The sequence below is a fragment of the Echeneis naucrates genome, chromosome 24, assembly GCF_900963305.1.
Source record: "Echeneis naucrates chromosome 24, fEcheNa1.1, whole genome shotgun sequence".
NCBI classification, from domain to species: Eukaryota; Metazoa; Chordata; class Actinopteri; order Carangiformes; family Echeneidae; genus Echeneis; species Echeneis naucrates.
The window spans coordinates 526,016-547,412 of record NC_042534.1 but is presented as its reverse complement, the minus strand read 5'-3'; the positions used below and the strand labels follow the sequence as shown (position 1 = coordinate 547,412).

The 21,397-nt window shown below is 47.6% G+C and overlaps 1 protein-coding gene across 1 annotated transcript in view; it reads left to right on the top strand.

The window, feature by feature from the left end:
- The window catches only part of myt1la (myelin transcription factor 1-like, a), a 33,412-nt gene extending 12,015 nt beyond the window's left edge, over window positions 1-21,397 (top strand). Inside the window, 24 exon segments of the mRNA XM_029496705.1 lie at window positions 4,451-4,580; window positions 4,663-4,785; window positions 4,836-4,944; window positions 5,797-6,401; window positions 6,560-6,968; window positions 8,513-8,584; window positions 8,587-8,646; window positions 10,046-10,136; window positions 11,673-11,783; window positions 11,915-12,135; window positions 13,040-13,042; window positions 13,431-13,511; window positions 13,554-13,720; window positions 14,322-14,557; window positions 16,214-16,333; window positions 16,421-16,489; window positions 16,787-16,849; window positions 16,928-17,011; window positions 18,009-18,230; window positions 18,331-18,422; window positions 18,534-18,637; window positions 18,758-18,901; window positions 19,969-20,031; window positions 21,174-21,397. Coding sequence (XP_029352565.1) covers window positions 4,451-4,580; window positions 4,663-4,785; window positions 4,836-4,944; window positions 5,797-6,401; window positions 6,560-6,968; window positions 8,513-8,584; window positions 8,587-8,646; window positions 10,046-10,136; window positions 11,673-11,783; window positions 11,915-12,135; window positions 13,040-13,042; window positions 13,431-13,511; window positions 13,554-13,720; window positions 14,322-14,557; window positions 16,214-16,333; window positions 16,421-16,489; window positions 16,787-16,849; window positions 16,928-17,011; window positions 18,009-18,230; window positions 18,331-18,422; window positions 18,534-18,637; window positions 18,758-18,901; window positions 19,969-20,031; window positions 21,174-21,314 — 3,520 coding nt within the window. The 3' untranslated portion in view covers window positions 21,315-21,397.

Here is a 21,397-nt window from a genome sequence, read left to right as displayed (position 1 = left end):
TATAAATAAATCAGCAGATACCCAGTTTTTATTTCTACTCATATGAGAAGAAGATATATTTCTGGTTTTCAGAACCAAAAGCCAAAATATCCTCTTTCTCTGTGTGGACCTTTAAACTTTTACATCATAGAGACCTTTAATATTTGATCTTCCTGAAAATGCAGCTACATCACATTAGCTCTGCTTGATCCAAAAAAAAAAAAAAACAAGAAAAGAAAGTAGGAAATAAAAATAATAAACAAACCCGTCTGTCTCTTAGCTGCTCTGAATTGTTGGCCAGTTGTGTTTAAATTGTGGAAGTTCAGATTCCCGATTTCTTCCCCCGCTGGGATTTAAAACTCCCTCCTGACTGACTGAGACAATCATGTTTCCTTCAGCTTCCATCATTTCTGGTAAACCGTCGCACTGCCAAAAATCTGAAGAGCAAATGGAGACAGAGGCAGAAGGAGAGAAGTCAGCCGTCTGATGGTTCCTCTCTGGGGAACCGGCGGATAAATGACTTAATCTGTTAATCATCAGCTGATCACAGCAGCTCACAGCACACAAACGTACGCTTTTACAAAGACGCAGCAGAGACGGCGGACTGATTTGTCTCCCGTCTGATTTCTTCTTGTTTATTTGCAGCCTCTTCACTAAACACTAATAAGATTTTATGGGTTGGGAAGTGTCCTCAGACTCTGGCCTGAATATGTTGAGGGAGAATTTAATTTGACATTTCATCAGCGTCTCCCCCGAGTCAGATGGAAAGATGGATATGAGCTCGTTCCTGGTCTGAGCTTCTGTTCAGACTCTTCATCTGCGATGTGAGAAATATTCATCTGGTTCAGTGAAAGGAGAACTTCAGATCTGATCCGTCCGATTCTCTGACGCCTTCTGTGTGTTCATCCATCCGTTCTCATCCTCCATCTTTGAATGTGACATCTGGAGTCACGTCTCTACGTCGGACGCTCCCATTGGCTTCGATGGGTGATGTCACAGCCAATCAGAGAGTCTCTGGATCAGTCCTGGATGTTTCTGACAGAATAAAAACAATCAGATATCTGGAGCTGATTTTTCATCATTACTGAGCAGAACTCCTGATCAGATAAAGACAGAATGAGAGGAACTTTTCTGTGGAGAAGGAAACATTCAGAGTTACTGAGTCAGACAGAATCTGCTGATTCTGAATGTGTGGAGAAAAAAATGTACAATTTTAAATACAGGGGAAAATGACTGTGGAACTAAAATGGTTGTTTCTTATAAACTGGTAGAAATTGAAATATTTTTCTTGATTCAAAATGAGTATAACTCATCCCATCCATACAGGATTCTGAATTTAATGAGGAAATCTTTAACAAACATGTTTGTAGGCTTCAGGACTTCGTGTTTATCAGAAGCATCTTTAATTTCTCAAAATGCATCGATTGTCCTGCAGCTGTAAGACGTTATTATAAATGAGGAATTATGAACAGTCGTGTTTTGTCTCTGAAGAAACATCTTTGTGAAGTTTTAAGTGACGAAAATGTTCCAGAAGTGGAAACTTTGTTGACATCCAGCGGTGAATGATTAACACTCAGTGTTCCAGCAGTCAGACGGAACCTGAACGCACCGTTTGAATCCCGAACACAAAGACCTGCGGTTTGAATCTGATGTGGGAAATTTGGATTCTGCAGTTTTTTCATGGATTTTGTTGACTGCAGGAAAATTGCTGGATGTCATGGGGGAGTGCAGAAGGACCAAAGCCCCCCCCCCCTTCTCTTCTTTCTTCCTCCCCTACCTTTCTTTGTCTCTCTTTCACTTTACCTCCCTCTTCCTCTCTCTCTCTGGAGGATGTCACCATGGCGACAGCACCGAGCGGATGCTGCAGTATGAGGACCAGGAGGGATGCAGCCTGTCTCCCATGGCAACCACTAGTATAGGATGTGAACATCGTGTCGCCCACATTACACCGCCTCCCCCCCACCGACCCAACACCCGCTTCCGTGCATCAGTGCTATCACTCAGCCTCTTTATTTACCCTCAGTCGTTTATGCCCCCCACCATGTTAGTCCCACCGTGTTGCCATGACAATGAGTGTTGGCACGTGGCGTCTCTGGGACCAAAGATCCGACCTCGCCACATTCACCTGGATGTGATTACACTTCATCGTCACAAATTTTATTTGAAATATTTTATGACCAACTCAGCCGTTGGTCAGATTAAACACAATGTCAGAAAATACCAGTTTCTGATTGGCTGACAGGTTATAATGTTGTTGTACGCAGTTAAGATGGACTCCAGGTGTCCAATTAAAGGCCGTCGCGTTCGTATGTATGTGGAGACAATAATGGACTCCAGGTGGCCCTTCGTATGCTAACAACAGAGAAAATGTAAAATATGATGGCAAAGTTCCAGTCGTGTCCAGATCAGTTATCGATTGGATCACTCACATCCGATCAGACTGATCAGGCTGCAGCAGATCAGTTCAGTCAGAGGATACACTCCTCTCTCTGTCTCTCTCTCCTTCCACATAATTACCATGCGTAGTCTCTCGCCCTCGTCTGCAGCATTCCCTCGTTTCTGATCTGCTTTAATTACCACCGGAATTTTAATTGGTGGGAGACAGCAAGGTGGCCAAGGTCACTCACACACACAGGAAAGCTGGCAGCCTGACAGCCCATAAGGTAAAAGATGGAGGGATCATTTGAGGTGAAATTGGTGTGTGTGCCTGTGTGTGAGGATTGCTGCAGTGTCATGTAGTGAGTAAAATAGATTTAAACAAACCGTCATTGTCATCTCTCATCTGTCAATCACATTCAAACTGATTTTGCAGCATCTGATCACAAACAGCTGTGACCTTTTTGGTTAAAATCTTTGATTAATATAATAACAACATAATGTTCATTTAGAAAATGACTGAGACTCAGACTGAGACCATAAACTCATCAGGGAGGAGGAGGGACACTTTCCCATAGACTTCAACATAAGGGTGGAGGAGGGACTTTGTGTGTCTGCCCTCCGTGAAGGAGACGAAGTTTAGGTTCTGTTTTATAGCAGCAGGTTCTCCTCCTCCAACGTGCCCTCCGAGCACAAAATGAGCCAACATATGCTCTTTCATATGGAAATGGACTAATTGACTTCCTAAAATCCACATTAAAGGGGTGTAGAATTGTTCTTGCTGTTTTGGAGCAATTAAAGCAGAATTTTCCCGACAGTTAATGACTATTATGGGATTTGCGTAATTGAGGCCCCAGTTGAATCAGCTTTGGGTTTTTTTTTAAGTGGAGTCGTCTCGGTGGAAACCACTGCAGTGTCTCAACACAGGAAGTGAAGCACTTTGACCTTTGACCTCTGAGTTGGACTGCAAATGATGTTAAACTTACAGTTTTTACAGCAGCAACACAAACATGACGTGTAAAACTTAAATATATGTACATAGACAACAGAAATTATTTCATCAAAATGAACACTAATTATTTATAACCTGCTAGAAATCAGGATAATTTCATAAAATGAATCAAACATCAGGACTAATAGGTACGTTTCAGATGTGCTGTTAGAAAAGGAAATGTTTATCCAAATATAGATTATTTATATTATATGCCAGAGATTTATTGCAGAAAAATTCAGAGTGAGACCCTAATTCTGGTTTTGTCCAGCAGTTTATTAATTAAAACCTCTGCGACGTCTCCTGGGGACGTCATTAACATGCTGCTCTCCATCAAGAGACAGAAACGCTGCATTGTTTCCATCACGAAGCCCAGAAACGTCTATTTGATTTCTTCTTTTTTTACCCTGCTGGGATTGAGACAGGTCTGGTCCGGACAGATCAGAGTCCCACAGTGAGATGATGTTTCTGTGGAGCACAACTTTTTAATAATGAGGGGATGTCGCACAGCAGTAGTATTTTTTTGGGGGGGACCTTCAGATGTTGTAGCTGCGACTGAACAAGACGTCCTGCTGTGACTCCATTAATCTTTCTGTTGGGACTCAGCCGCTCTGAAGCCGTTTGAGGACACGACAAGCGCAAATTTATTTTGTCTGACAAAAGAATGTCAGTGTTACAGCATTAACCTTTAATAGACTAAACTTCAATCTTCTCCTCCCTTTCATTGAAGTCTATGGGAAAAATGTCCCTCCTCCCTGATGAGTTTCTCGTCATGATGTTCATTTAGAGGGAAGGGGAGGGGTTAGGGGGCGGGGCTACTGTGCGACTGATCACAACTTTTATACGTGCAGATGCGATCTTTTTTAAAACCAGAACCAGCAGTCGGGTCCGAATCGGAGCGTCAGTGCTGCTGGACTCAGATGTGAGCCAGCTCTGGCCCTGATCTGTCTGCCAGAGTTGGCTCAGGTTTCTGATTTTTTTGACCTGAGAATCCGCTGCAGTTCAGGGCCAGATCTGAGCCGGTCCAGCTGAATATAAAACAGAAAACATCTAAAAGAACAAAGATGGCCGTTGATGGTGGATTTGCTCTCTGTCTCCTCTCAGTGTCTACGGCTGCCCGCTGGCCAAGAAGAGGAAGGCTCTGGAAAAACAGCCGCTGGAGCCGGCTGCCAAGAGGAGGCCCTTCCTCACCTCCTGCCCAGGCGAGGAGGAGGAGGAGGATGAGGAAGAGGACGCCACCATCTACACCAGCTATGAGAGCCAAGCCAGAGGTGGGGGGGGTGAGGAAGGAACAGGGGGAGGTAGTGGAGGAAGAGGAGGAAGAGGAAGGGGAGAGGGATGAAGAGGAGGACGGCGAGGTGGAGGATGAGTTCTTAGAGGACAACGAGGAGCAGGGAGAGGAGGAAGAGGAGGAGGAGGAAGAGGAGGAGGAGGAGGAGGTGGAGGGAGGGGATTGCAACAAACAGGGGGAGAGCGGGTGGAGGATGAGGAGGAGGGCATGGATGAGGAAGAGGAGGAAGTAGAGGACGGAGATGACGAGGAAGAGCAGGACGAAGACGAGCAAGAGGAGGAGGAAGAGGAGGAGGAGGAGCAGAATCGCCAGCAGGGTGAGTTGAATGTTTTTCACTTATCTTTTTTACTCAAATGTAAGTTTTCTTTAAATGTTACTGTGACTTCAGCGTCTGATCCTAAAGCAGCTCCAGGTTCTGTATTCATCCAGCTGATTTCCGGGGCGTTGTGATGTCACAGGAAATCCGCCCCGCCCACCTGACTGATTTTCTCTGAGAGTCAGTGTGACGTTCAGGTCCTGCTCTGGGTGGAGGCTGCAGGCTGCAGTGATGAGAGCTGCTGAGCTCCCTCCCGCCGTGTTTCCCTCCTCCCCCACCAACACCCCACGTGTCCTCAATCGCTTCTGACAGCGCTTCACGAATAATCGGGAGAGGAGCTCTGCTGAGTTATTAACTGTCCCCCTCCCCTCCCGTCCCGTCCTCCTCCTCCTCGTCTCGGCGGACGTGTCACATGTGCTCTGCCTCGGCTTCTCCTCCTGAGGATATTTATGGCTCCTGAATCAGAGCACCTTCACACGCCTCCCTTTTCAATTTCTCTGCTCTCATTCGCCGTCTCTGTCCCCAAAATCAACAGCGAGGCAGAGCGGGGAGAGAGCGGCGGCGCTCTGCACGGCCCGGGGTTGTGTGTTTTTTGTAAATAAACAGTGGATCATAATTGGGTGGGACGCAGATAATGTATTCAGGAATATATGGGAAGAACTGGGTCCATCAGTTGATCAGAGGCTCTAAAGCATCTGCAGGATTCTGGTTCTGTTCATTTATTATCCACAGAATGAATCTATTTCCTCTTTAGTTATGGACCAATTACCTGCTGCTTATGTTGTTGATACTGAAGGAAGCTGAGTGATGTGAGATGATGGCTGTTCGTGTCCTCTCTTACAGCAGAGCATCACTACAAGCCCAGTGGACAATCAAAGCTCCTTCCTGTTCAGAAGGACGACAACAACAACAACAGCTGCACCATCGGCGCCGGTAACGGCACCGGAGAGGAGTACGAGAACTACGACGAGCTGGTGGCCAAGTCGCTGCTCAACTTGGGCAAGATCGCTGAAGACGCCGCCTACCAGGCCATGACCGAGTCCGAGATGAACAGCAACTCCTCCAACAGTGCCGGAGAGGATGACGACGACGATGAAGACGACGGCAGCGAGCAGGGAGACAGGAAGGGCGAGCTGAGTGTGGACCTGGATAGCGACGTAGTCAGGGAGACCGTAGACTCCCTGAAGCTGCTCGCGCAGGGTCACGGGGCCATGCTGCCCGAGGACGGATACCCAGACAGCGCCATGGTGGACGTCGCTAACGGGCGGCCCTGCGCCGGGGTCAGGGTTCAGGCGGAGGAGAGCGAGGAGGAAGTGTGCCTCAGCAGTCTGGAGTGTCTGAGGAACCAGTGCTTCGATCTAGCTCGGAAACTGAGCGAGACGCAGCCGTCTGATCGCCCCCGCCATCCACGCCACCACCTCCAGCTCCAGAACCCGGACCAGCAGTTGGTGCATCACCAGAACAGGTGCGACAACAAAACAGAATATGTTCCTGAGTGGAGGATTCTGTGGAGCTAAAGCTGCCAGATGACGTCCTGGACTTTAGATCACAAACGGACCTTCAGTTTCTCCCAGTCACGGTCTCTTCTCTGCTCTCAGGTTACGAGAGCTGCCAGCAGGGGGTGCGGGAGGAGTCCAGGTCTCTGGAGCGCAGCTACTCCGACATGGTGAACCTGATGAAGCTGGAGGAGGAGCTGAGCCCGGCGTCCAGAGGTTACCCGACCAGCTGCACCCAGGATGGCGACGAGGACACCACGTCGGTGGCGTCCGACCGCTCCGACGAGACCTTCGACATGGCCAAAGGAAACCTGTCGCTGCTGGAGAAGGCCATCGCGCTGGAGTCGGAGAGGGCAAAGGTCATGAGAGATCGGATGGCCTCAGAGCACACAGTGCCGCGGCGGGATCACCATCACCTCCGCGGTCAGGGGGAGCACAGCCCGAAGCTGAGCAGTGGCGCCGAGGAGCGCAAGTCCAGGATGCACCACGACGGGCTGAAGAGGGCGTACTACCCCAAAGGTAGGAGGGGAGTCTTCTGTGTTGAACTAGTTCAAACCCGGGACGAGAAAGTTAGTGTACTCTGTGTTAAGAAACAGTCCAGGAAGGTTGCTTCAACATAAAACAGGAAGTTAACTAAAAGAGCCCAAACCGGTCACACAAGTGACTAATCCTGATCCTGATCCTGATCCTGATCCTAGACCAGGCCTCCAAACTCGGTCAGTGTGTTTGTCATTTTATTTCATCTTTGTCATACCAAAACCAAACCAAACCTTTTTGGAGCGTTTGAACTCACCAGATCAGATCAGCAAGTTGTCATCATCCAATGATCTGCCACTTTGCAAAACGTCCTCACATTCGCTTTTAGCAGCAGGGAGGGAGTTCATCTTGTTCATCTTACAGTCCCCCGCCAACCAGCCATCGGAGCCACAACAGGAAGAAAGAGCAAACAGCTGCAGCTTTAATGACTCTTTTCTCCGACATTCATGTGCATGTTGTCGGGTTAAATGAGTTTTTCGAACCTCGGACTCTGAAAACCCGTTAAAGCGCCGTTGTGTTATTTTAGAGATGCCTTACATGGCCGCGAAGAGATAATGACCACTGATTTTCTGCATTCAGGACCAACACGTTATTTGTTCCCGTTCTGCAGATGCATGTTTTCCTCTGACAGCAGCTTATGTTGTTAAAATAGGCCGGAGTGGGAACATCAGACGGTCGGCTTGTCAGGCATGAGTAATGGCAATCCGCACGGCCCGTTAGGAGGGCAAATCTCATCTGTGGGACGCTATCTGCGGCCTATTTCTCTAAATCCACTCAAATACGAGCCCAGCGCCGGGCGGGAGGCAGGTCGGTGCTGCCCAGTTATCAGCCTGGCTGCAGACTCAGATGGGCTTCAGACTGATTCATTAGTGCAGAGATGCCTCTGTCAGCCCACAGGGAGTTTTTATTAGTCCGCAGGAAAGCTTTCATTATGACGTGTCCGACCAACGATGGAAACTCCGCTCGAGTCCAGGTGCTGGAGTGTTCTGGTCTCAGTCTACAGCTGCGCCTGTTTTCATTTACAAAGGCTGGATTTAAATAAATTTGACTTAGTTTACTCAATTAAGACCTGCAGGGACGATGCGTCATCACTCACGTTCGCTGACCAGCCAATAAGATTCCTCGCGTCTTCTGGGAGAAGTCAGAAAATAGAGACGAGTCTCTGAGCTCTGAACTCTTTCCTCTGACGAAGTTAGTACAGTTTAGATAAACACAACTCAGCGATGAAGGCAGACTGAGAGATGACGGGTTTCATCTTCAACGTGAACACGTTTCTCTGTAGTTTCATTCAGACGCAGCAACAGATGAAGAAGCTTCGAGAAGCAGGACTGAAGCATTCACTGAGGATACAACCGACAGTAAAACACAAAGACACACTTCAGAACCCGGGACAGGAAGTGGGAAGACTCCTGCGGTCCTGCAGCTCTCCGCTCACAAGAGATACTCAGCTGTTTCTGTTGGCCTCCAGCTGGTCATGTATAAAAAGCATGAAATGGAAATACCATAAAAATTCTCACCTTTTCCAGATTCTTCTAGGGGGGAGAAGAAGGAGAGCAAGTGTCCGACGCCTGGCTGCGACGGGACGGGTCACGTGACGGGCTGTACCCGCATCACCGCAGCCTGTCCGGATGTCCTCACAAGGACCGCGTGCCACCTGAGAGGTAGGTCCCTCTGCCTGGATGTTGTTCTGTGCTGAATATTGACCATCTGCCAAGTCACTGCAGCTGATGTTGTCGGCCTCTGACTGCGATCATTCCTCAGAGGTGGATTAGGTATGTGGGCTAATTGGTGGAGGTACAGCTCAGGCTGGGGAGGTTCAGACCCCAAAAGGTTATTAGGGTCCAAACAAGCAGAAGAAGAAGAAGACTCTCTAATGAAGTGCACATCGTGAGAACCGTTCAGTTTTTTAGTTCCACTAATTGGGTTGGAGATATAAAGTTAGCTAATCTGACAGCGAGGAGAGCCGGCCACAGCCGCAGCAAAAGGTCAAAGTTTGGATTCAGACCCGGGCCTAGTTCTTCAAAATAAAATGCAGTATTACTATAAAAACTTCTCCATTCATAATTCAGCCAATGAAAGAAGAGTGTCGCGTTAAGCAAAGGACTTCTACCTCTGAGCAATGTTTGCTGTTTGTTGCTCCAAAACTATAATCTTCCCTCCTGAAAGCAGAAAACAATCATCAGTCTCCATTTAAACTAAGATAATGAATCCTGACAGTGACTGTGTGGACGGATGTGTCGGGCATGTGATGTGTCCTCCACCATGCACCTGTCCTGCATGACTCTGTGTTGTGTTGCGTTGTTTCGTAGATACCTGGGGTTTCACTGTGACAGACTTGATGTGTGACAGAGCGACACTTTGTGCGACCGGTGGTTTTTTGTTAATTCAAGGTTTTAAAACCCTGGAAGCTGCAAAACATCATCAAGGTCCCGAGTTTCAGACTTTGAAGTCGGCGTCCTCCTCTGCGTCCTCGCTCGCCCTCATCACACCTGCCTGATGTCTGATGCTGCTGATGTGCGTGAATGAAGCATGAAGAGTCCGCCCTGCATGACAGCATCAATCCCACGCACACGCATCATCACAGGTAGAGCTTCCCGTGGTGATGTCACACCTGCCGGCTGTAGCTTCAGGAAACGATGCCAATTTAACCCAGAAGATCAGGTCCGTCTTCGTCACCAAGATGTCGGGTCAGTTTCTGGTTTTGCAGATCTGGTCCAGCCAAATAAACCCCCGGGTCATCTGTCGTGGTTATTATGACATCATCGTGACGTCCAGCTCTGTTTCTGCTAAAGACAGAGGTATTTTCTACTGTCAGGGATGGTTTTGTTGATAATCACCACGGCGACCTGACGATTTAAGGGAGCGGGGACAGAAATGTTTCCTTCACTTCATCTCTGCTGCTTTGTTCATGCTCATTGTGCGACATTGTCGGTCCGTTGTGGTGTCAGTGGTTCCACTGTGATCCCTGCATGCCTTAACCATCGTAGCTGAACGCCTGGATACTCTCCTGTCTGCTCCTAACCCTCGCTGTCTTTCTCACCTTTTCCTGTCTGTCAAAGTCCTTGCCATGTATGAAAATGTTTTAAAGTGTCCTACTCCTGGCTGCTCTGGACGGGGTCATGTCAATAGCAACAGGAACTCGCACCGCAGGTGAGTGAGCGGCCGCTGACACAGCCGACACCTGAACGTTTGTTAGTGTCGATGATCTTCAGATTCCCAGAGGACGGTCCCCCCAGATGCTTCTCCAACTAATCCAAAGTGAAATTAGGAGACAGCAAGTCTCACATTGAATCACTTCCACTCTAGTTATACTGCCTCAAAAAATAAGTGTCAAGTCATTGTGAGCTTTTATTCTGTAAAGTTCAGAAACAGGAAGTTGTTTCTTTTGCAGACAGAGCAGCAGAGCAGAGTTTGTGAGATTTAAAACAATTACAACATCAGTGGGTCAGTATAAAATGTGACACACAAAGTGATCCGTTCTCTCCATCTAATGGATCAGGAAGACGAAAACCCGCCGACCCTCTGCGTTTGAGATGAACTTTTAGTAAAAACTGAAGGCGTCCGGTCTGAACTCTTCTTCTTCTTCCTTTTTTATAATCCCAAACATAAAATCATTTATAGTCTAATGTACAAACATCACACATGAGATTACTGCTCATTTTTCTTCTTTTTCTTTAGCAGCTGTTTTTTGTTTGTTGGTTTTGTTTATTGAACCTAACACATTTTATTTTGTAAAATATGATTACAGGAAGTGCTGGAACGTTTCCAGGTTTCGATGTGTGTGTGTGTGTGTGTGTGTGAGAGAGAAGGAATCAAATTTAAATTTTGTCATGTTTGAGCTGAAGGTGTGTCTGCTTCACAGCTGTTTAACAGGCAGAGCATCACACACACTTTTTTGAATTATGTAAAGTAATTAGGATTCATTGTCATTTTCTCACACACACACAGTTAGACACGTACAAATTAGCTCACAGACAGCAGCACACGTGCGCTGGCAGACAGAAGCACTCACACACACACACAGACTCGCACTCAGACGTAGCTGCAGGGTGTGTTATGTAGCACAGCTCCTCTGGGAGAGAAAACAAAGCCGCAGCTAGCTAGCTTAGCTGCTGCTAACGAACAGCTCACACAGCTTTCATGTCTAGCAGTCGCCATGGAGACGCCTTCCCAGCATCAGCAGCAGCAGCATCGCTGATCTGTCAAACTCCCCTCCTTTAAAATGTGTATGACAGGAAGTTCAACTTCAACTTACAGCATCTGTCCAATCAGCACAGACCCCCCATCTGAATCACCTCATTAGTTTCCTTTTTACTGTAGCTGTTTGCTATTTCACAGTCATGTTTATACTTCCTGCAAGGTGTCCTGCAGAAAATTTAAATGAAAACATCACTTGACACTGAATAATTGTAGATTTGTGTGCAATCTGAATTTACTTTGGTTTTTGTGCAGACAGTCATCAGCTTCTCAGTGAAGCAGTAAACCAGTCTCAGACCAGTTAGGAGAAAAGAATCGACCAGTAACCAGGGAGCAGTTAAACAGCCAGTAAATAACCAGTTATTGTGAAACCAACAGCTGTGAGTGAATGAAGCAGCAATAAAGACCCTGAAACTGTTCAGCCAATAAACCTGTGGAACCCTCCGTCTGTGAGGACAGTGTGTCACCATGTGCTGTCGCTGTCCTCAGTCTGTCTGGCTGCCCCATCGCTGCTGCAGAGAAGATGGCAAAGGTCCACGAGAAGAGTCACCTGACCGACAGCGGCAGCAAGACCAATCAGACTTCAGACCGCGTCCTCAGGTAGAGTCCGGATTCATTTGTTCCAGTTTACTGTGTCTGCATTTTCCGGTTGGTTGTTCGTTGTCTTGAGGTTTGAACTGGGGATGCTGAACGGTGCAGTGAAGGCTCTTTTGCTTCCTGTTGGCACGCAGGCCGATGTGTTTCGTCAAGCAGCTGGAGATTCCTCAGTACGGCTACAAAAACAACGTTCCGACCAGCACGCCGCGTTCCAACCTGGCCAAGGAGCTGGAGAAGTACTCCAAGACCAGCTACGACTACGGCGGTTACGACGGACAGCATGGCGGCTACGGCAAGAGAGGCCCGACAACCAAGTCCCACCACGGGAGGGACACCTCCCCGAAGGGCTACGATGGTGAGGAGAACAAACACACACGATCAAACTGATAGCCAGAACATTATGACACAGGTGAAGCCAGTAACGCTGATTCCCTGGTTACCAAGGATACCTACACGTGGGCGGGGTCTATCAGGCAGCAGGTGCACATTTAGTCCTGAAGTTGATGTTGAAGCAGAAAAATAGTTCAGTGTGAAGATCAGAGACTTTGAGAAGAAACAAACTGTGATGAGGAGGAGAGTCAGATCCGGTGATCCTGGTCTGCGGGGGCCAGGGTCAGGGGTCAGGGGTCAGGGGTCACTGATGAGCTGCCTTGGTCTTGGTCCAGACAAACGACAATCCTGCTACAAACAAAATTTTACTTCAAATTCCAGATGCGTCCAATTCAAGTGAAAGTTTGTTAGAATTCAAATTCAAGTACAAAATGCTGATTCTCCTTCAGTCGGAGGATTTTCTGTCCATTCTCTTGTTCTGGGGAGAACATTTTGTTCTTGATTATAAAAGCACAGTAACACACACACTGAGTGTGTTCTCTTTGTTGCAGCTCTGGGAAGGCTGCTGTTCTCCACCTGATGGAGCGGTATGGAGAAGCCAGGTTAAGAGCCTGCCTCCTCTGAGTGGGGGGGTTAATGAAGGACAGCCCTGTTCCTTTGGCAGGAAGCCATTAGTGAGATGCATCATGGGGGGTTAGACGAGGTGTCTGAGCTCCTCCTTCCTCTGTTGTTCCCTCCACCAGCATCACCAGCTGTCTTCTTCTGGAAACGTCTTGGTGTTCATTTCTGACTTCTCAGCAGGAAACGAGCTCTTCATTTATCATTTCATCATATGGTCTTAAAGGTTCTTAGCCACGGGGGACTACTTTCAGCTGCGGATTAACACACAGTCTGATATCATGTCTGTTCTAACCAACCAGCAGTGACAGACGGTTACTCGCTTTAATTCAATTAATACATTTTTTATGTTAGCATCGACAGCTGTTTACGGTCAGCCAAAAGCTGCTTTCCTGCTTCATCCAAACTGGGATTAGAGGCCCGAGCTAGCTGGGTAGCATGCTAAGTTCAGCAGATATTTCCACAGTAAATTTCTCTGCACTTGTTGGATTATTTTAATTTATATTTGAGTGTTTCTAGCTCAGATACTTTTATGCTGCCCCTTCATTGGACCAGAGAAATAATGTACTTGGCTCGTTAAAGCGCTCCTTTCCTCCATTTCTTCCATATTTTCCGTTTCCCTAACGTTCCATCTGCTGCAGAGTTTGGCCAAACGCCACCGTCGCTCTAACAAACCAACCATATGTGTGTGCGTCCCTGCAGCTAAGCGCTACTGTAAGACGTCAAGCCCGGCCAGCAGCACCACCAGCAGCTACGCTCCCAGCAGCAGCAGCAGCCTGAGCTGTGGAGGCGACGGCGGAGGAGGAGGAGGAGGCGGCGGAGGAGGCGGAGGAGGAAGCAGCGCCAGCAGCACCTGCAGTAAGAGCAGCTTTGACTACACCCACGACATGGAGGCGGCCCACATGGCGGCCACGGCCATCCTCAACCTGTCCACCAGGTGCCGCGAGCTGCCGCACGCTCTGGCGGGAAAACCTCAGGACCTGCTGACACAGGTAGACCGAGGCGGTCACATGATCGGAAGATTACATCATCATCATCATTTCTTGTACATCTCTCTCTCTCTGTTGCTGCATAACTGCGTTTTTCCCTGCAGATTCTGATTTATCCTCAATTCTTTTCTGAAAATACTCAGACTGATTGGAAACCTGGATTCTGGTTCTAAAGAGCGAAATCAGACATAAAAGGAAGGCAGACTGTGTTGAAGTCTATGGGAAAATGTCCCTCCTCCTCCCTGATGAGTTTCTGGTCTCAGTCTGAAATACAACATGATGTTCATTTAGAGGGAAAGGGGAGGAGTTAGGGGCGGGGCTACTGCGTGACGGACAGACCTCCCTCCTCCTCAGGAGTTCCTGGTCTAAAGATGCTCTCGAAGTGACAGAGACCGTGACGGTTTTTAAACTGCCTCAGAGATCATTTTGCTCGTCAGAGTCACAGGAAATAACCCTGATGGTATCATGAAGCTGTCAGGAAGTCTCCTGAAGATGGAGCGTTTGATCTGCAGTCTGATATCTGGGCCTTTCTTTGACTTCATGTTTAATATGATTAACCCTCTGAACTCTACTTCATTCACCACCATCTTTGCGTCTCCATCAGAGTCCCGTTGGCGACCTGGACGACAGCGGCGCCGTGGATGTGGCTGGTCAGCCTGGCGGTCCGGAGGGCAGCGGGACGGTGTTGACCCCCCTGCAGCCGATGTCGCCTCAGCGCCAGGCGCTGCTCAGCAGCCGCTGCTTCCAGCTGAGCGAGGCCGACTGCTGGGACCTGCCCGTCGACTACACCAAGATCAAACGCCTGGGGGACGAGCAGGACCACAAAGAGGTAACAGGAAGGTCCACGTCGCATCACCTGGTTCATGGTCTGAGGAACATTTAGGGGTAAAATCGAAGCTCTTAACGTCGCTCAGTTTAAGACTTTAACCACTTAATTTAACGTGTGTCGAGGATGCCTGTCCTCTAATCAGGCAAAGTCACGATAATTTGAAGCATGAAATTGAGAGATTTGAGGAAGCCAAGTTTGTGCATAGAGATGATGAAGGCGAGTTTTCTGCTCGTCCCCTGATGCTGGAGGGGGGCGTTCTGGGTGCTTTTCCAGAGTTTGGGTTTGTAAAGGTCCAGAATGTGTGAGAGGGCAGCAGCCTGAAGGCTCAAAATGAAACGTCAACCAGCGAATCCAGAGGCCGGAGCTCATTGTATCATTTATGTTTGTGGACCTCTGATGTTCAAATTTAATATCAGAGGTGGACCTTTAATAACTTTCTCTGCACCTAAATGGAAATCTGATCCACAGAAAAAAAATTCCATATTTAATTTAAAGTTTAGTGAAGATTAAGTGACACTTTTTACACAGATTTAATTTCAGTTACCAATAATTTCCCTGAATGATGGGCGTAATTTGGCGCTAATTAAAGGTTAAAGAGAAATCTGTTTGTCTCGACTCTCTTGGTCTGCTTTATAACCCAATACAGCTTGATTTAACTCTAAATAAATAATACACATATCCTTTATTTTATTGGAAATGTTTGCTTGCAGAGAATCAGCTTTACTGATGATGCATACTAAAGAGAAGGTGGAATCTGCTTAAATATTCACATTGAATGCAAAAGTAAAGGAAAATAACGACTATGAATCATATTTTATATGGATTCTGGTCTCGGTCTCTGGACCTTTTAGATTTAATCACATTAAAGGAAACAAAGGACAGTCGCAGATATTTGATTTGAGATTTATTGTTCACTCTCAGATGGACGTTCCTGATTGTGTTGATGATGCAGGCGGCTTGCGGTGCCTCCATGCGAACAGCTATCACAGTGAACGCTTCAGGAGCTCGAGCACCCAAATGCCGAATGACGCCGCTAGTACATAAGTAAAACACGGTAGATCATCTGCACACTTTAAATCCTCACAGATCTGATATCACACACAGCAATCCATGCAGCAAATTGCTACATTTGCCGCGTCGGATTTAGAGCAGCGAAGTGAAAGGTTTTAATCAGGAGAGTAATTGCGTTTGTTAATGAAGCACGACATTGCAGAGGAGGCTGCAGCCTGGAGCTGGAGCAGCTGATGGGATTTTCTCCAGACAGTCCTTAACCACTTCTGCTCCCGACTGAGGAGGTGTGATGTGAGGACTGCAGAACAGGCTGCAGAAAGAGTCGGAGCTGATGAGCTGCTGCTCAGGCGTTCATCAGCTACACTCCAGGAAACAGGTGTATTCTCACTTCCTGTTGATTTTAGAGCAGAAAAATCTGGAAACCCCAAAGGTCCTAACTTTATTTTAAAGGGCCTCCAGTTTTTTATTTTCAAGGGTTAATATCCTGAACAAGGTATATTTTGGGTTTAATCTATTTCCCAAAAACACATAGCCGAGTCCAGGTCCAGGTTTATGGTCCCTCAGTGAACCTAACAAACTGTGAGCAGGTTTGTTGGTCTTTGTTGAGCTTGTAGTGACGTGTTGTAGTCGTGTTATTTCTCGTCCCTACACCAGAGCGATGAGCTGGATCCCTTCCAGGAGCTGCTGGACGAGCAGCGCTACCCGGCGGAGGTGACCATGCCCAGCCCCAAACACAAGTACCCGCCATGCAAGGAGAGCAAGAAGGAGCTGATCACGTAAGGCCTGACCCAACGATCGCAGAGAACAGACCAGAGAAAGGCATGCTGAGCACCAAACTGATTTTGTGCATTTGTCTCCTGCAGGTTGTCGAGCTGTCAGCTGGCCGACAAAAACATCCGTGGGATGATGACGAGCAACTCTCAAGAACTCAAGTGAGTCTGTTTGGAGAATAGAGTCCAAAAAGACGGATCAGTTCCCGCTCAGTGGTCTTCAGAACGAGGGTTTAGGTTCAGACTCGCCTCTTTAATACAGCAGAAACTGAACAGCTGCTGTCATCGTGACGTGAAGCTCTATCGGTGTAGAAGCTGAATGTGGAGAGAGATACATTTAAACTATTGGACCAGTATCTGTCCTTGACACAAGGCTCCAGATCCTTTCGGTTGCCATGGAGACGCAGTCCGGTTCTCTTCCTTCAGGCTGTCTGACTGCCGTTCCTCTTCCTGTTTCAGGTGTCCGACTCCCGGCTGTGACGGATCCGGACACATCACCGGAAACTACGCGTCCCACAGGAGGTACGGTCGTGTGTCTTCAGACTGCAGCTGTACGCTGCAATGTCCACTCTGTCTCACACCTGTCCTCCTGTCCTGCAGTCTGTCCGGCTGTCCACGCGCCAAGAAGAGCGGCATCAAGATCGTCCACAGCAAAGAAGACAAGGACGACCAGGAGCCGATCAAGTACGGCTCTCTTTGGTTATCTGTTCTTGTTTTGTGAGTCCTGGACATGTGGTCCAATTAGACCCATTTCAGTCCCTGAGAGGCCGAGCAGTGGATCCTTCTCTCATCGTAATTAACGTACAGGACATTTATTTTGATTGCTGATTCATCTGATGATTGAATCCTTCTGTTGTCAGAAAGTCTGATTATTTAAAACTGTCGTTGTGGGTTCTGTGAGCTGAAAGCTTCAAACGCCTTGATTTGATTTTCTGGTTAGAATCATCTAAAACAGAGAAGATTTGATGTTTGAGAAGGTCAAACCAGAAACTGTCATTAAAAACCCAACATTTAATAGATAGTCATGGAAAGATAAACGCTCTAAAAGCTCTTAGTGTTGAACTTCTATGAATCCGTCCTCTCCCTTTTAAAATGCGTCCTGAGTCCTCCGACCTTTCTGACTTTAGGAGAGAATATTTTGGGACGGAGTTACAGTCCTTCGCTTCACCTCCCGCTCCCCGAAGGCCAGGACCAGGAAAGGTTAGATCGAGTGAGCGTTTGACATTTTGCTTCAAGCAGAGCCGTGACGCTACGCCAATACAACCTCGTGAATAATCCAAAGTTCAGCCGGAGTCAGGCAGCGGCCAGCTGTTGCCGCCACCACCTCTGTTTCTCATCCACCCGTCATCATTAAAGCAGAGTCATAATTAAGCTTAACCTGAGCTCGACCCGCCGACACTCGCCTCATTCTAATCAGCCCAAATGTCAACGTGGACGCCGTTTGGGGATGCAGGCGGAGCAGGATGTCTGGAATTTACAGATCAGCCTGGATCCTTTGGAGGGGGGGGTCCATCAGATTGAACAGAGCCGTGATTCTCTTTGTGCTTTTGTTAGTTCAGGTTTTGAACTGAATCTGCTGGATGTTTGAAATCCTGTTAGCATGTGTGCTAATCAGCTGTCCTCAAAGCTCTGAGGCCCTCAGCAGACAAAGTGACGCCTCCGTGCTCGTTCCTCCCCTCAGGTGTCCGGTCCCGGGCTGTGACGGTCAGGGTCATGTGACGGGGAAGTACGCCTCCCACCGCAGCGCGTCAGGTTGCCCCTTGGCGGCAAAAAGGCAGAAAGACAGCTACGTCAACGGCTCACAGTTTGTCTGGAAATCTGGCAAGACGGATGGCATGACCTGTCCGACCCCGGGCTGCGATGGGTCGGGACACGTCAGCGGCAGCTTCCTGACTCATCGGAGGTGGCTGTTACTTCCTTGGAATTGGAGGACTCCTTCCATTTTCAACAGATTGATCTTGATCTTTCGCACACAACTTTTCAAAAACATGTTTTTATTGCAGCCTCTCCGGCTGTCCGCGGGCCACCTCGGCCATGAAGAAGGCCAGGATGAGCGGCGTGGAGATGCTGACAATCAAGCAACGAGCAAGCAAAGGTCAGAGCGATTCGGTCAAACAGGAAAAATTTATGGTTTTCATTTTTTCATCAAAGAGTAAAACAAGACAGAAGATTATTTTCTGTGTGAAAACACTCTTTCTGGTTTCAGGCATCGAAAACGATGAAGAAATCAAACAGCTGGATGAAGAAATCAAAGATTTGAATGAATCCAACAATCAAGTGGAGTCAGACATGATTAAACTGAGAACACAAGTAAGACGACATGAACACCGACTTTCATAAAGAGAGCTAAATGATTTGAAAAAGGTCTTGATAGAGATTTATTCGGTCATCATCCTCAGCTGAAACATATTTAACTGCTGCCTCTGACAGATCACCACCATGGAGACGAACCTGAAGTCCATCGAGGAGGAGAACAAGGTGATTGAGCAGCAGAACGACTCGCTGCTTCACGAGCTGGCCAACCTCAGCCAGTCGCTCATCAACAGCCTCGCCAACATCCAGCTGCCACACATGGTAAGACTGAACACCTTCAAAATAAGATGACCGGGGTCTGTGTATCTACTTTTATTTTGGTAGGTAATTAGTCTATAGCTCCCTTCACAATAAGAGCTCATCGATTAATGAGGTTCGTTCCTTCAGGTGAAAATGAAAACAGTTTGGGTTGGAAATATTTGGCTGAACGGAAGCACTGCACATTGTATTTATTATTTTAGTATTTGTGAGGTTAATCCACTTCCTGTCCAAACAAACTAAGTCCAGTTCTGCCTCCTGATTCTGAATTATGAAAGTGTAATCTGTAAAATCTGTAAAAGGACTGAACTCTCAGGTGTTAATGTGGTGGAGGGGGGTGGAAAAGTCGTTTCTTCATCTGCTTCTTTCTGTTTTCCACATTCCTTTTTTTTCCCAGCAGTCCATGCTGTGCTTCTTCTGTGCTTTATGACGCCTCACAGAGTTTCACATAAAGAAACGGCCCGTCGTTCTTTTGTTTTTGGTGCTCATGGCTGTTTTGACGTCATGTTGTCTCAGTGTAGAAAGAAGCCCGGGGCTAATTGGATAATCTCTCCAAAAGCAGTTTGAACCTGATAACTGGACTCTCAGCTTCCTGAGCGGGACACACTGGATTAGAAATGTCCGCCTTAACAAGGAATTCAGAGCTTCATCCCTCCAGAATCGAGTCACAAATCCACTTTTCCCAACTTATACACACCGGTCAGCCAGAACATCATGACCACTGATGGATCACCTGGTTACCATGGATACCTGTCAGTGGGTGGGGTCTGGACCGTATGAATCAGGCAGTCACGGTGTTCTGGCTGATCAGTGGCGACTTTATTAGGCCCAAATCAGCCCAGACTGATTGTGATTGGTTCAGTTTTTTCCAGTTCATCTTGTCCTGAAGCGTCACATCTTCATTACGTCCTCCTTGTTTTTACAGCACAAAAAGAAATAAATCACAGTAATTCACAGATCCAGCTGCAGCTGGAGGGAGAGCAGCTTTTTAGGGCGGACGTTTGTTTTCTTGTGACCGGCGCCGTTTATCTAGCGGGCTAATATGCTTCTCTGTACACCCTCTCCTGTAGAGACCGCCGCCACAGAAAGAGGCCCCAGTAAAGCATAACTGCTGTTTACAGATGCCTCCCAGAGTAAGAGATCCATTTATCCTTTATCCAATTATCCTTCTCTTCTGCACTGTCACCCCCCCTCCTATAACTCCTGCAGCCCACTATGGCGTCCGCACATCAACGCTGTCACTTTATACGTCAGTATAAACGGTCATCATCCACAGTGATGGAAATTAACTCACCGGTGGACAATTCCAGACCAAAACCATCAGCTTGCTTTGTTTTCATCGAATAAGGAATTGACCTCTGGTTTGTTACAAGCTGCATAAACAGACAAAAAAAGAGGGATAATATTTTTTAGCAGGAAGAGAAAAAGATGAGGTTAAGATCCCCAGACCTGGGGAGGAGGCGGAGCTGCTGCGGAATCAGAAAGAATTTGATTGGTTGAGTGAATGAGACGTCAAACCATCAGTCTGCGAGCTGAAAGCTGCAGCTTGTGATTTGCTGTCGGCCATCTTGGTCCTTGAAACCAGAAGATTTCTGCTGCTTTCTGGTCCGTTTCTCTCTTAATGGGTCGAACTGCTGATCTTCACTTCTGCAGTTTGTGAACGGCTCCTTTCCCAAAATCACTAAAGACGTCAGTTATCAGTCTGCTCCTGAAAAAGACCAGTCACTGACCACAGGACAAACTGTTGGTGCAGCTTTTCACACTGATGGACAAATGAAAAAAGCTGTGTTGGACCCAAAGGATCCGTTCCTGGACTCCTTTTGTCCGTCCTGTGTCGGCTCCCCTTTGGCCTGATCCAATCAGCAGAATCTCCTCTGAGGCTGAAGCCGCTCCGTCTCCGTTCAGGATCTGAACTATCAGTTGTGTCTCTTTCGTGTGCGCACAAACCTCCATCAGTTTTTCACCATCTTGATTTTGTCTCCATGTGTTGAACATTAACCCTCCATCCACCCATCAGCTAACCATCCCTCTCCTGGTTTCTGCATGCTTTGGAGTTGCATTGCGTTGACCTTCTCGGGCTGAAGCGTAGATGTTGGCTCTGACAGTAGAAGAGGAGTGTTTCAGTGAGTCGTGCTCTCCTGATGGTGATCCCTTCCTCCCCTGCTGCCTGCCTGTCCTCCAAACCTTCCCCACAGTGTTTGACAGACAACATGTCCATGTGAGCGTCCTCTAACCCGCCTGACTGTCTCCTCACGCCTTTCTCTCCCCATCACAGGAGCCAATGAACGAACAGAACTTTGACACTTACGTGAGTACACTGACTGACATGTACACCCACCAGGACCAGTACCAGAGCCCGGAGAACAAGGCGCTGCTGGAGAACATCAAACAGGCCGTTCAGGGCATCCAGGTGTAGCCCCGACCCAGGCCAAAAAAAAAAACAAAACCCAACAACAACAACAAAACAAATGCAAAGCAAAAACAACAAAAAAAGAAAAG